General features: G+C 38.8%; 1 protein-coding gene across 1 annotated transcript in view; it reads left to right on the top strand.

Moving 5' to 3' along the window:
* LOC134538499 (sushi, von Willebrand factor type A, EGF and pentraxin domain-containing protein 1) overlaps nt 1-15,882 on the top strand; it is a 248,322-nt gene that overhangs the window by 213,096 nt on the left and 19,344 nt on the right. Inside the window, exons 14-15 of the mRNA XM_063379874.1 lie at nt 1,462-1,641; nt 6,982-7,221. Of these exons, the coding sequence (XP_063235944.1) occupies nt 1,462-1,641; nt 6,982-7,221 (420 nt within the window). The remainder of the gene's footprint in view (nt 1-1,461; nt 1,642-6,981; nt 7,222-15,882) is intronic.

Genomic DNA, 15,882 nt, shown 5'->3' with positions numbered 1-15,882 from the left:
GCAAGTTGTCACTATACTGTTGTACCTCCTCAGACAAGATGTCACTACCGAGCTGTATTCCCTCAGGCAAGCTATCACTACTGTACTGTGCCTCCTCAGACAAGTTCTCACTACCGAGCTGTACTCCCACAGGAAATCTTTCACTACTGTATTGTACCTCAACAGGGAAATGGTCACTGTACTCTTGTACCTCCACAGGCAAGATGTCACTACCGTACTGTACCTCTATAGACAAGTTGTCACTATACTGTTGTACCTCCTAAAAAAGATGTCACTACTGTACTGTACCTCCAAAGCGAAGCTTCACTTCTGCTCTGTACCTCACAGGCAAGCTTTGAGATCAGGGTAGTCAACATACTGCGGCACCGTTACCTTAGAGTAGAAATGTTCTGGGTTAAAAACTTTATAAGACATGAATATTCCTACAATTTTTAATTGCACTGGTAGGTCAGATTGAGCCCTCTTTTTGTAGCCATATAGCAGTAATAAATAGTGAAGGAAAAATATCAAAATAATATATGATACTAAAAACCTTGCTCATTTTCCTTTTGATGATCATTTTAATAAAAAAAAACTAAATAGTAATTTTTGTAAAACACAAAATTTTGGTTCCTTGCCAGATACATACGAACTCAAAGATAGGTTATTTGGATTTTGGTTGTGTGTAATCTGAAATAACGCAATGTAAAAAAAATTTTTGTACTTTTACAAAGATAGTCCTTGGAAACTCATTTGCAAACGACATCACTTGTAAAACAGCAAGGCAGAGCTTTGTAAAACTCCCTTGAAGTTTTACAAGTGATATTGTTGGAAACTGGGTTTCCAAGGATTTTCCTTCTAAAATGTACAAAATGTTTTCCAGTGTAGAGTCCTCAAAAGTTTTTTTACAAAACTAGTTATTTTGTTAGTATTATCTTAAATTTTCAGCTGTGGAGCACAGACAGATTAGCTAGCTGCTAGACGCTGTGAGGAAGGACCAAAATGTATTTTTTTTGACATGATAACGTCTTACAAATCGATGAAAGTCGGCTGCACGCACGAAAAAGCATGACTATTGTCACGTTACACCTGAGCCGAGCGTGCAAGAACCGGCCAACCACCGTGTGAGAAAATCTTCTATAATATCAAACAGGTTAAGGCGGGCTTTTTAAAAGCAGCAATTTAAAAAATTTGATTTAATTTCGTCATTTAAAATTAACAATTTATTGACATTGATTTGATTTCAGTTTATTTATATAACTAATTGTTCGTGACTATATTTAAACAAATTATTTAAATTAAATTTGCAAAAACCTGTAAATAATATTTGAAAATTAAAAAAGTATAAAATTTTACATCAATGTTTTCATATGACGTTATCACATAAAATTATCGTCCGTAAACCGACTTTACAGACAACACCATTTGTTTCCCCTTGTGTACGTGAATCCAAGTGTGTGCCATGAAGGCTACTGGTTGCAGACGTGGACTGCGGCAAGCTGCCGCCCATGCCGTACGGCTCGGTCATGTACGTGAACAAGACCACGTACCTGGGTAGCGAGGTGCACTACAACTGCACGCGGCACTACCGGCTGGCCGGCGCCTCCTCGCGCGTCTGTCAGGAGAACGGGCTGTGGAGCGGGGAGTCGCCGCGGTGTGAAGGTACCCTACCTGCCGTTCGGAGCTCCTTTTACCTTGTCACCCCTTCCACTTTGCAGCCCCTTCCACTTTGTAGCTCCTTCCACTTTGTAGCTCCTTCCACGTTGTAGCTCCTTCCACGTTGTAGCTCCTTCCACTTTGTAGCCCCTTCCACTTTGTAGCTCCTTACACTGAGCAGACCCTTCCACTTCGTGGCCCCTTCTATTTTGTGGCCCCTTCCACTTTGTAGCCCCTTCCACTTTGTAGCTCCTTCCACTTTGTAGTCCCTTCCGCTTTGTCGCTCCTTCCACTTTGCAGCCCCTTCCACTTTTGCAGCCCCTTACACTTTGTAGCTCCTTCCACTTTTTAGCCCCTTCCACTTTGTAGCCCCTTCCACTTTCCAGCCCCTTCTCCTTTGTAGCCCCTTCCACTTTGTAGCCCCTTCCATTTTGCAGCCCCTTACACTCTGTAGCACCTTCCACTTTGTAGCTACTTCCACTTTGTAGCTTCTTATACTTTTTAGCCCCTTACATTTTGTAGCCCCTTTTAAGTTTTGCCCTTCCCCAGGCACAAACCAAACAACTTCCGAAACTCGTGGCAGAGCAAAAGGAAGAAAAAATCCTTTCTGCGCACATCGAGCACAGGCAAACTTACACGAGATTACTAAAATAAACAGCAGAATTAAACACTATAAAAAGAATTATGAACAGTATAGGAGCAGCGAGTGAAAGAACCATAAATTTATTAGGTACCATTTAATATGGCAGATAAAGGCCAGAAAGAAATAAGAATACAAAATGTACAAACTCTATAAGGATAGATAAAATAATTAAAATACCATTAACGCTATACACCTAGGATGACTACAATTGCTACAATCCAAGTTTCAAAAAAAAATCTACCTCGGAGCTCCGATATATATTTATATATATATATATATTTATTTAAATATATTTATATATATATATATTTATATATATATACTTTGGACAGAAAGTATTTAAATAATGGTAATTTACACCCGGGAGATTTAATTAAGGATGTATATGTAACAATTTTATAGGCCTTTATAATTTTTATTATATATTTTTGTATGCTTTAGTATTACCTTTTTTTTAGCATATATATATATATATATATATATACATACGCTCAAAAAAAGGTAATACTAAAGCATACAAAAATATATAATAAAAATTAGAAAGGCCTATAAAATATATATATATATATACGCTCAAAAAAAAGGTAATATTAAAGCATACAAAAATATATAATAAAAATTATAAAGGCCTATAAAATTGTCCTTAATTAAAACTCCCGGGTGTAAATTACCATTATTTAAATACTTTCTGTCCAAAGTTCTAGAGAGCGAGCGTGTAATAAAAATCGCAAGTTCAGCGCCGGGTTCGTGCACGACTAACGGAAAATTTTCTTCACAGTGCCTTTAAACAGTTTGCAAGTACAACGTGTTTTCATAAGGGACGAGCTCAACAGTTCACTATACCGTCACAAAGTTGTGCTAACCCAATAATAATTTAATTTCACGGCCGGTCAGGTAGAAAGTTGTTGCAGGCGCAAACGAGGATTATAATTAGATGAACACTTACTTGCTGTACCGCGCCGACGTTCTCAGCAGACTATAAAACCGCCAGGAATTGCGCCAAAAACACCTTGGGCTACTCGAGGCAAACTTCACAAACATGCCTCATAGTCGACCACACCCACGATGGTGGCGGTTCCATTCACAATGCCACCCTCCATGGTGAACGTGATGTTGGATTTTTCGAAGCACATGCACTTCCGCCGACATAAACTCCGATGGGCTTTTTCACTTCCCCACACCTCCGCACGTAACGTTCAACCGTCCGGCTGTACGACTCCGCACCAACTCTTGTAGCGCTCACTTCACATAAGCCCGACAGGGCGCGGGCATCGCTCCGCTACCCCGACTGCTACTCACTCACTGTTTTTTTTTCTTGACGTCACGCAACGCCGTAGTTCCGACGCACTGCTAGCGCTCTCTTTACTTTCAACACTCTCTAATGTTCTCGCAATTTTTGGCAACTTCCTGATATATTCATACTGACTATAATCTTAAAACTAAATTAATAATTACTAAGAATGATTAAAATATTTATGTAAATAAAATACACAAATATCTCAAATATTAAAACAAATTAAATATCGGGATGACCGGATAATGTTTTTTTAAAAAAAGGTGTTCACCATTCATAGCCAAATTACCGTATTTCCAAAAAAAATTCCGGGCCAGTACACCAGGGTGTAGCAACATGCTACACCCTTCCACATTGTAGCCCCTTCCACTTTGTTGCTCCTTCCACTTTGTAGCCCCTTCCACTTTTACTCCTTCCACTTTGCAGCTCCTTCCACTGTGTAGCCCCTTCAACTTTGCAGCTCCTTCCAAGTTGTAGCCCTTTCCACATTGTGGCTCCTTCCACTTTGAACACCCTTCCACTTTGCAGCCCCTTCCACTTTGCAGCCTCTCCCACTTTGTAGCTCCTTCCATTTTGTAGCTCCTTACATTTTGTAGCCCCTTTCACTTTGTAGCCCCTTATATTTTGTAGCCCCTTACATTTTGTAGCCCCTTCCACTTTGTAGCTCCTTCCACTTTGTAGCCCCTTCCACTTTGCAGCTCCTTCCATGTTGTAGCCCCTTCCACATTGTGGCTCCTTCCACTTTGTAAAACCTTCCACTTTGCAGCGCTTTCCACTTTGCAGCCCCTTCCACTTTGTAGCCCTTTCCACTTTGCAGCCTCTCCCACTTTGTAGCTCCTTCCATTTTGTAGCCCCTTCCACTTTTACTCCTTCCACTTTGCAGCTCCTTCCACTTTGTAGCCCCTTCCACTTTGCAGCTCCTTCCAAGTTGTATCCCTTTCCACATTGTGGCTCCTTCCACTTTGTAAACCCTTCCACTTTGCAGCCCCTACCACTTTGCAGCCTCTCCCACTTTGTAGCTCCTTCCACTTTGTAGCTCCTTACATTTTGTAGCCCCTTTCACTTTGTAGCCCCTTAAATTTTGTAGCCCCTTACATTTTGTAGCCCCTTCCACTTTGTAGCTCCTTCCACTTTGTAGCCCCTTCCACTTTGCAGCTCCTTCCATGTTGTAGCCCCTTCCACATTGTGGCTCCTTCCACTTTGTAAAACCTTCCACTTTGCAGCCCCTTCCACTTTGTAGCCCTTTCCACTTTGCAGCCTCTCCCACTTTGCAGCCCTTAACATTTTGTAGCTCCTTCCATTTTGTAGCTCCTTACATTTTGTAGCCCCTTTCACTTTGTAGCCCCTTCCACTTTGTAGCTCCTTCCACTTTGTAGCCCCTTCCACTTTGCAGCTCCTTCCACATTGTGGCCCCTTCCACTTTGTGCTCCTTCCACTTTGTAGCCCCTTACACTTTGTAGCTCCTTACATTTTGAATCGCTCGTACTTGCCTCGTTCAAGTTACTATACACACAATACAAAATAACCAATGTATTTTACTTAGTCTTTAAAGCACTGTTACATAATATGATCGTTCTAACACTGTTATTTGAGGGTTTTCCCTATTCATTCATTGCCACGTCTCTCTTGTATCTTATGTTTCGTCCAACATTTTCTCAACAGGTATTTACCCAACGTAAATTAAGCCCAAAACATAAAGTTTAGTGACTGGACAAAGGTACCGTGAAAGTTGCTGAATACATCGATAGTGTCCTTTTTTACGTGAAACGTCTTTAAAACCAAAGCGAAACATACAGGTAACAGAACAGAAAATTTGTACCGTAACAAAAAGGTCTATATCATCTTGCCTCAAAAAATTCCTAACTGTTAGTCTTGGGGACATAGGCTACATTATTTAATCTATATACTATCTGCGCCCGCCGCTAGAATTCGCTGCCTGAATCATAAACATTGCTTGTCACCAACACGCGCAGATAGCAGCACGAAACAACTGGATTTTTCAACTATGACAAATGGATGGAACCAAGTTGCCAAGGAATAGTTTGTATTACTACAATAAAGATACAGTAACTTTGTATAACAAATGGATATGGTAATTTTTTCATACATAAAATACGTTTTTCGAGATAACACTGAATAGTTCTTTCAAAAATTGGCGCATAATTTTATATTTCAATTGAAGTTTCATTCAAGTGTAAATTTTTTTAACCATGGAGAAGGTAATTGAATACTCAATATGACTTTTTTTTATTTATGACTTTCTTTTACTATGCTTTTTTAACGTGAGCAGTTAATACTGGAAAACTTTACAGGGTACGTTTTACAAGGTGCATTGGGACAAAACAAAGCGTACCTACATTCCCGGGTAAGAATCTAGACCCAGTGTTACCGCGAACACTATTTTGTAGTGATACAGCTGTTAATTTACAAATATTTGTAATAATGGGCGTCTCTAGCACATAAAGTTTGGGAGGGAAAATAAAATTAATTTATTTTTATTTAAATTTTAGCACCTCCGTCTCTGTTAAGTATATAATGTCTGTTTATTTTCAAACTATGCTTTGTATGTAATTTTTTATTTGACACCTGATCTACTACTATATGTAATCAGTAGAGACCGGAAAAATTCGCGGGTTCAATGACCTCCAGGATAGACTCCAATATCTTCTACACACTCGGGCAAATGCCACCTGTACATTGGCTGCTGACTTGTGAGTCGTATCGACTGAGTGGCCTGTTATTAGACACTTCTGTGAATGAGGGTCTCTAATTGGCCCTCAGTCCTCCAGATCAACAGTGAACCAATGGCAGAAGCAGCACTGAGGTACAATTATTTGAATTTCAGCATAACACGAAATGAACCCGCGAAGTTTGCAGGTCTCTAGTAATCAGTGTAAATATGTGTATTTCATAAACATGGAAATAATATGAACGAAACCAGGGCCGGTGTAAGGTAAATTGGCGCCCTAGGCGAAAAACCTTAATTGTTTCTCCCCCCCCCCCCCACATGGACACCCCAAAAAAATTTTCCTTGCCTTAAATACATCACGTAAGCCTAATATTTTGTAAACAATCAAATGTAAGCAGGCTTGTGTTTTTTTTTACTTTTTTACTTATTACAAATCATAAACAGGTCACCGTGGACTTTAAATAATTACTTATATCAATATAAACATTCCAAACTGTTACAAAAATCCATTTTCATCTAGTTTCAGTAATCGTTAAACATATTATATGAGCTGTTATGTGTCGTGCTGCGCCGCCCCCAGCTACTTGGTGCCCTGGGCGGTCGCCTAGTTCACCTGTGTGAACGCCCCGGCCCTGCATGAAACTACTGGACGTGGTGGGACGTGTGCTCCCCGGGCCAGAGACGCCCGTGCGTGTAACAACCGGTGCGCGGTGGTTGCAGAGATCAGGTGCCCCGAGCCGGTGGTGCCCGAGCACAGCATCCTGTCCGTGACGAACAACGACCGCGTGTACGGCCGCACGCTGATCCGCACCCCCGAGTCGGCCGCCTCCTCCGTGGCCACCTACAAGATCAACTCGCTGCTCAAGTACCGCTGCGAGCGCGGCTACAAGATCGTGGGCGAGCCGCTGAGCACGTGCGAGGAGGGCGGCCGCTGGAGCGGCGAGGTGCCGCGCTGCACGTGTGAGTACGACTGCCCCGGTGCCCCCGAGGCCCCCGAGGCCCCCGAGGCCCCCGAGGCCCCCAGCAACGCCCTCGACCCGGGCCCCCCGCCCCGAAGCGTCAAGTACATAGCGCTCACCGACTGCTGGAGGTTCCACAACGGCCTCGTGGTCTGCTTCAACAAGGTCAGGGACCTGTGACCCCGAGCTGCGGAGCGTGCACATACCGTACCGATCCGTATTTTCTTAGCTTTGCCGACGCATCCAAAGCAAAGATAATACCAGTTGGATTTAAAAAAAAAAAAAAAAAAAGGTGAACATATGTATGGAAACTGTGAATAGTTCGCTTTAGCGCAATAAACAGAGGTACGCCCAAAAACCTACAATGGATCATTAGCAGTCTAAGGTTATTGAGATGAATACCTATTACAATAATTTTTTTGCTAATAAGGAATTTTATGTAAATATTTTATTGCTGTGCCAGAAGATCATTAAAATAAAGTTCACATTTACATATAATTTTTTCTGATAAAATTTCATACATCTCGTGCTAAGAATTAGACTTGTGAACTCCATAAATACATCACTGTTTTCTAATAATACCTATGATTCGAATTTTAATGAACATGATAATCCGATGATCCATACTTTCACTGATTCAGTTTATTATTTACTTATTACACACGTATTAAAATTGTTTATATAAATAGATACTAATGAGTTAACTGATAATGCTCGAACATAATCCCTAATATTATCTCACACAGCTGTCAGCGTGCGACAGTGTCAGCCTAGCGACCGTCACATTCTCTCTTTATTCGTCCCAATCCTTCACTTCCACTCCTTCCCATTCTGCGCCTGTCTTCCTTTCATTTGCTGTTCCCATCTCTTTCGAGACCTACCTTATTTCCTGCACTCTTACGTGTGATATTGTTGGTAATAATAATGTACATTAGAATTGAATTGAAGGAAGAAGAAAAATAAGTTGTATGATAAATCTGGAAGGTAGTTGCAAGTTTAAGTATCCGTAGTAGGGAAGCCTAAGATGTACATCAAGTACTGTCCCTGCCCGAACACGCCCGAATATTCACCTTCGGCCAACCTCGGGTTTATTTATATATATAAGTATATATATATATCTGTTTATTTTAATGTAGCTATACTAACCTAACTAACCGTCCATAGTGTTTTAAAATGTTTTAATGTAGCTAACCTAACCGACCACTTTTAATATTTGAATTCATTTTTCCTGCGCAAAAATAAACAAATCCCGAGGTTGGCCGAAGGTGAATATTCGGGCGTGTTCGGGCAGGGACAGAACTTGATGTACATCTCATCTTAGGCTTCTCATCCGTCCGTAAGCATGTGACCTGTCTCCACTACTAGGCTGAATTTTTTTTACTTAAATAATTTTTTTGCAAAATCATTTTTTTTTTTAACAACCACAGTATTTCCAAAATGATGTTTTCAGCTCCAATCATACTGTTTAACTTGATTAAATATTTGCTCAGGTTTTTAGGGATGAGTAGTTAGCTGGTTGGGGTTAGGTGCAGAAGTCCACCTCATGCCAATGGAAGTAGGTACCTATCTTTTTACACATAAAGTTGAACATTTTAAAATCATCACTCTCGTAGAGGTCTACTTGGAGCCAAAATGTGTCACTATTTCTTACTACCTCTCGTATTTCTGCATGCACACACCAACAAATAAAAGTACCTTATTACTGTACCTGTACGTACATAATCAAAATTTAATATAACCTTGTTTAGTGCAATAAATGACCACTAACCATACTACATTATCTACTATATTATTCCTAGTGCTTTTGCTAGTGTAATAATGAAATATGTGAAACTTATACTAACACAACTATAAATTTCTCACATCTATTTTTTTATGCAAATGGTTTAAACTAAAATATTTACATAAGTACCAAATTTATTCCATGAAACATTTTTTTTTTTTACTTTATGAGTGCAGAAAATTGAGTACATCTTATAATTGATGGCATCTGACATTCCCCAAATTTATTCAAATCTAAGATTTGTATATCTATTTATTAAGTGTAAAAGATTAAAATGGCAGCCGAATCAAACGTCACTTGCAGGTAACCTCATTTACATATGTAATAGGTAAGTGTTGTTATGAACGCAGACAAGACCGCGACACGCGCCAGATCCGGAGCTGGCTGGCAGTCCCGCACCCTCCACTGACGTAAGGCATGCCACGCGTGCCTGGCCAGATTACAAGGGTCCTCTCGCTACCCCCCTGCCCCCCTCCGCACCCCTCGAACCATCCCGCCACAGGCCATTGTCAATATCCATTTTCGCGACCTGGGAATTATGCGAGTTTCTCGAGGCCGTCGCGCGGAGTGGCGCAAGTAAACACCCCCTTGCTGGACTTTTCGGGCATCAGGTTGGCCTAAAGTCGGCCTAAAGTGACGCAACACTTCCAACCACTCCGCCCCCCCTCCCCCCCCTTCCAACCCAAGCGATTCCAGAAAGTCTGCCAAGAGTATAAAAGCAGCAACGCCGGCCTCCGCGAGAGTTTCGAGCAAAGAGCGGAGCAGCGGAGAGAGTCTTCCCCTCGGGGAGTGTTACTGGCGATGCCCGTGCGATCAGCGGGAGGCGAAGAGGGAAAGTAGCCCTAACTGAACCAACCAGATCTATCGGGAGGCGGGAGATACGTGCGAGCCAGTCGGGTGTGACGAGCGATAGTTGGGGACTGCACTGCGGCGAGGTGTGGGCGAGTGTGCGAAGGAAGCGGACAGAGGCGGACAGAAGAGCGAGCCACTGCCGAGCCAAGCTCCAATGGAAAGTGTTAATGTTTCAATGATCAGTGTAAGACTAATTGTTGTGGACAGAGATCTTGAGTGCATCAATTAAATTTATGGTGCAGACATTAGTAATAAATAAAACTTAACTAATTAATTTGACTAGACCTTACGAACCCAGTTTTCTCCCCACATTATACTTGTAACATTGTGATTCAGTATTTGGCATGTGAAACAGGGGCAGCTATTCAACAGTCGTTTAAAAATAAAAGTCTGAAACTGCAGGAGCACCAAAATGTAAGCGAGTTTATTTCAGAAACATGCAGAGCACTTAACAAGTCACAGAACAACTTCTCCTTACTCAAGGTTGAAGCAGCCAAATAAATTCAAGGTCGACAAGTTTAGCATTGGCACAAAACTTGTTGGGCGGCTCGGTGGAGTTGGTTAACTACCGAGAATAACTGATACACCAGTATAACTAATCACATTTAACAAATAAATACATTTCTTTAATTGAATGTCATATTTTGTGCAAGTTATAGTTTTCTTTCAGAGAAAGTTAGTACTATCGATGGCATCTTATATTTGAGTGAAAATGGTATTTATATGATTGAATGTATCTAATTAATTACTATTTTGAAATCTGGATAGTTATTTCACAGAAGAGTGAGCATTTAAATAAGAATACATTTACCTATAATAAAAAATTTTAATAAAATACACTTTTTGGTTTGATGCATTTGAAAAAAAGGGCCGAAGGTAAAATTTTTTGAAATGTCAAGAGATATTTTAATTTTTTTATCTTTACTGCAGATATCAATTTATATGTATGATGGATAACAAGTGAAATTCCTTTTCCTTTATACAAGAGTCACTTCAGTGTATGATGCAGTACAGAAAAGCACTGATTAGATAGGGTGGACCCAGCTTCAAATTTTATGGTTGACTAGAGGATTTTGGGTGGTAGGTATGGAATGCCTACCATTTAAATGGGGGTTCAGAAATTTTGAAAAAGATATAGCTGCGTAGCCTACTTAAACATATTTCTGACCTCTTGAAAAGTTATTTTTCTTATAGCTCCAGTTATTATTAGTTTTAAGGTCACTGGGGTTAATATCTCTGCAGTTATAAGTTCTAGGTTTGGCACACATACAAATGATTTAATAATTACAGTGTTGTCTGGTATACAGCAACAACGGGTACATTGGAACCTTAGCTACTAATGAAAACCTCATTTTTACAAAATGTTTCACAGTCCTTTGAAAAGCAATAGAATGGGCCAGAAGGCAGATTTAAATAAATTAAGCAGCAGTTTGTTTAGTACAAAGCTCATCACAAAATAGCAAAATTATAATCCACTTTCAGGTTTGCATTAATATTTATGTTTTGCTATAATTACTTGTTTTATTTGGGCCCGTTGCTTAATAACTGGTTTCTTCAAAGTTAAAGAGTTACTTGTTGAATGGCTCGGAAATATTATTTATGATTAACATTTACGAACAGTAGTGTACTTATAATGTAAACTAGTTAAAAGAATAAATTAGAGGTTAGCAATGTCTGCTATATTATTATACCAAAAAAATTTTGACGTAACTTATACATCTGAATTAAAAATTATTGAAAATAAACTTCTATGTAATTTTAGCATTAAACTATTACCTACAGTTTTTGAGGGTATGACACCATTTATGTTTAAGTTGGTCTGGTAACCTCACCATGGAAAATCATTAAAGTGTATGTTTTCATTTTGCATCTCCTGCATCATAAGACGCCTCCCAATAAAGCAAATTTAAAAGTGGTTTTTAATAAAAGCTAATCCCTTCAACTTTGCACCCAAACATTCAGAAAATATGAGTCAAATTATATTGTTCTTCAAAGCCTGTACATGTTTTCTAAACACTTAACATTAAAAATTCAATTCTAAAAAAATTGCTACGGTAAGAGGAAGGAGGTTTTGCCACTGGTGCAACTTTAAACCATCACAGGAAGGGTTGAAAGGCCAGTCCCTGCAGTGTTCTGTTGACAAGCTGGAGTGAAAGAATGGAAATATCCTTCTTCTCTGGTCCTTCGTTGATACAGATCTCATAACAAGGACGATAACTGAGCTAACAATATTACACTAATTAATTCTACAACTTTCATTGCTAAGAATACCACTCGCATGTTTTAAATAGCTTCCATTTTTTTTTTATTAAAATAAATATTTTTTTCAATATATAAACTTTATAAATCAATAAAACGGTCCGAACCTATGGATAAAATAATTATGTAGGATATGTAGGTACTATCAAAGTTGCTGTCTTTAAAAGTTTAATCTTATCTAGTGGATTAGCTGGATATGTGCATATGCATGTCCTGCATATGTGACCCCTTAACAATCTTGAAGACTCAGTGTTGTTTACCAGAACATGAAAGTGAAACCAGTGGCGAAACACAAGAATAAATAGAAAGATAAGAAAAAAACATGGAAAAATACTTCTATGAAAATACCTACCATTCCTTGATTCCTGAAATTGTCTTCTCAAGCTATGTAAACCAAGCTGGGCGGTTCTCGCTAACAAAATTTGTTAAAAATACTTTGCATGACATCTATGAAATAAAAATTCCTTCAGTTTAATGCTTTTCATACAACCCTTAGTGTTTGTCTTTTGTTACATTTGTGAAACCTTGCCAACAAAGAGCGCCAGAGTCGAATTTCTGAACGAGTGACTGGCATACTGAACGAACATCAACCAACCAACCATTTGTGACACAATTCATCCTGCAAGGGTCTGGCCATTAACTGTGACATCATCCTGTTGCTGTTCTTTAAGATATAGTAATGATGTTAGAACTAATATAACTAAGCATGGGCCAGATCCCAGGAGGGGGGGGGTAAAGGCCCCCCTCGAACCTTGGAATTAAGAAGCCCCTCTCTGGGGGGGGGGGGGGGGGGCTGCCTGCACTTGCAAAAGCCCGACTGTGAAATGGGGTTGATGTCAAAACTATGTCTTGTGGAATATATCTGTGTATTTTAAAGTTTTCTGCTTGTTGCATGCATGTAGGCTAACATACAAGCACGGTATCCAGAGGTGACATGTCGGCTAAAACCCGCGTGCAGAACTCTGGGGCAGCTCCCCTCCCTCCAGCCCCTGGGGAAGCCTACAGATTTGAGTCCCTGTAGCCAAGTGTCTATTAGAAGTCGGGTAGTAAATGGTACCTGATGGTAAGCAATGGAGTTGATTCATGCTCAGTGCTGTCAATAGGAGGTACTTACGGAGATTTAGTAATTTTATTTCGTAAATCTAGCTTTATAAATACTGACTAGCAAGTTATGAATAGTTTAATGTGCCTGACTGACATTTTTCACTGTTTTTGTTTTAATTTTTTAAATTCTCTTGGAAATATTTTTTTTTAAAATACTGGGTATTTATGTGCTACAAGTAGGATTTTTCAAAATTTGTTACTTTTAATCACACATTACGAAATACATTTCGGAATAGTTGTGCAATGTGAGCAAATGTATTTAGGATAGGTGAAAGGAATATGGCTGCCTTGCAGAGTACAAGTGCCAACTGACAGAAAAAAAAAATACACTGTATCACGTACAAGCACCATCCTAGAAATGTTGATGTGTGTAAAACTGAATCCTAATATGAAATGTATTGCCCATGCCCTCTCGAGTCATCCGTAGCGTGTACCCATGCGGGCGGACTTGAAGATAGAAGCAACAGAATGTCGGTAGTCGATATCAAGAGAGCAGCAACACGACCGTGCAACAATGGAGAAGCAACGAGACATCCGGTCAAGAACCGTCACATACAACATGGTTACTGAAGCACCAAGGAGCAGCATAAAGCTGGAAGCTTGAATAAATTGTACAAATAATATGTGGTTTTGCGATTTTCTGAGGAATTCATTAAATTTCATCAATATTTGAGGTGTGTGTTTGGTAATTTTTTTTTTTTTTCAAGAAATGTATAATAAATATTTGTCATTTTATGAAACATAAAAATGTATGTTACCTAAAGGATTTTTGTAATTTTATTGTTTGTGCAATAAAAATAAGCAATGTATAGTTATACCTTTAGCTGAATGAGCTGTTCTAAAATGTACATTTGTTAACTTGCTGTTATAAAAAGAAACATGATCTGATATCAAGGCAGTTGATCTTTATGAAACTAGTAACCGGTCTCCAAAGAGGCCCAAGTGTCTTTCTGCCGATTTATGTCCACCATCTCCCAAAAGTGACAAGGCTGGCATTGGTTGCTTTCTGGAAAATAACACCATGCAAACATTTATGTAGGTCCAATGTTAGGTGTGATTATTTACTGCAAATCATCACGTATGGACTAACAGTATCAACACGGTCACATGCTGTTACCGCCAGTCGCGCGCCAGTATTTAACTGAAGTTGTGTTGGCTGGGGTACATTTCAGCATAAAAAATAAAGCACTTTGCTTTAAACGTTCTGACTAGCAATACATTGCTTCTGCCCTGCTTCTTGCGATTCTCATAGGTCATGTTTCTGTTCATCAACCTAGTTGTTGGCACCATCCTATTTTTAGTCAGGGTCTTCACTGTTAATGTTTCCTAATACGCAGGTGCAATAGAATCAGACTTAAAAACCTAACTGAAAGAATAATTTTCACACAGTTATTGTATACAATTCAAGGAATGTACTAAGAAAAGCATTATCAATTAAATATTTAAGAACACTAATTTTAATCTTATTAAGGTGATACAAATGAAGTGCTATGGTGTAATACCAATATAAAGGTAAGAAAGCCAATTGGACATCATTGATACTGAAACAAGAATTTTTGAAAGCATTTTAACATGCTTGAGAAGGCTGATAACACACGCCTAAAATGAACAACAAACAAACCAAACTTTGGAACTGACTGCATTTCATATAAAAATACAAAATTCACTGCCCTGATGGCCAATCAAACCCACACAATCCATTTCACTGCCTTGGGACTAAGGCTGCTCAATTGCAACGTGTGGCCCGAAGAAAGAGACAACATATTAAACATTAAGTATGTTATTTTAATGTTATTTTCTCTGTAACTCACTTAAAATAGGTGCTCTAAGTACCAGTGAGAAAATGATGAAGAAAGTTCTACTGGCAAAAATAAACAGGAGATTTTTGAAGAAGAATGAAAACATGACAGGTTTGTTGGTTTTAGTGTGCATATTGGTGAAAGAATATCAGCAAAAAGACAAAAAAAAAATTAATTATTATTGGCTTGAGTCATTGTTCATTACTCTGCCATAAATCAGTATATGGAGAGCACTTTAGCTGTAACTATAAATTATAATGAACATTAATGTTAAATTTGGAAAACATACACATAAGGTTGAAACAAATTGTATGGTTGAAAGAATTTTAAAAAATTATAAAATTTTGGAGTATATATTTTAATATTGTTGTTCAAAAACAACAATATTAAAAAAAAATCAGAAATCAACTTATGAAAAAAGAAAACAGATATAACTATACAAGTTCAAATTCTGGTAAAAACATTCCCACAGAAAGTTGGAATACGGAAAGCAATAGTTACGCCCTTAAGATGGCACGGATGGATAAATTATTTCAGAAGTACAGGTGAATCAGTAAAATATCCCAAAAATCCAACCTTCACAAGCTCAGAAAAATAAAACAGAATTAGTAAAAACTGTGATGTGGGCTCAAGATGACTCAAAGAGGACAAAATACTCCAGAAATGGAATAGGACAGAACTCCCAGTTCGGCAAAGTACTTTCATGTTCACAGGAAAAGCAAGAGGGCTCAATAATCCTATGATTAAAATTTGAATGAAAATAACTTAAAGATATTAAGTTACTGGGAAGATTAAGTTAGATACGTGTATATGTTGGAGAAGTAATAGAACAAAGAAGCAGGAAATAGTAAGTGTCTAATAGTAC

This window comes from Bacillus rossius, chromosome 13 (assembly GCF_032445375.1).
Source record: "Bacillus rossius redtenbacheri isolate Brsri chromosome 13, Brsri_v3, whole genome shotgun sequence".
Taxonomy (NCBI): domain Eukaryota; kingdom Metazoa; phylum Arthropoda; class Insecta; order Phasmatodea; family Bacillidae; genus Bacillus; species Bacillus rossius.
The sequence above is the reverse complement of the archived record's forward strand: the minus strand, read 5'-3'. Positions and strand labels throughout refer to the sequence as shown.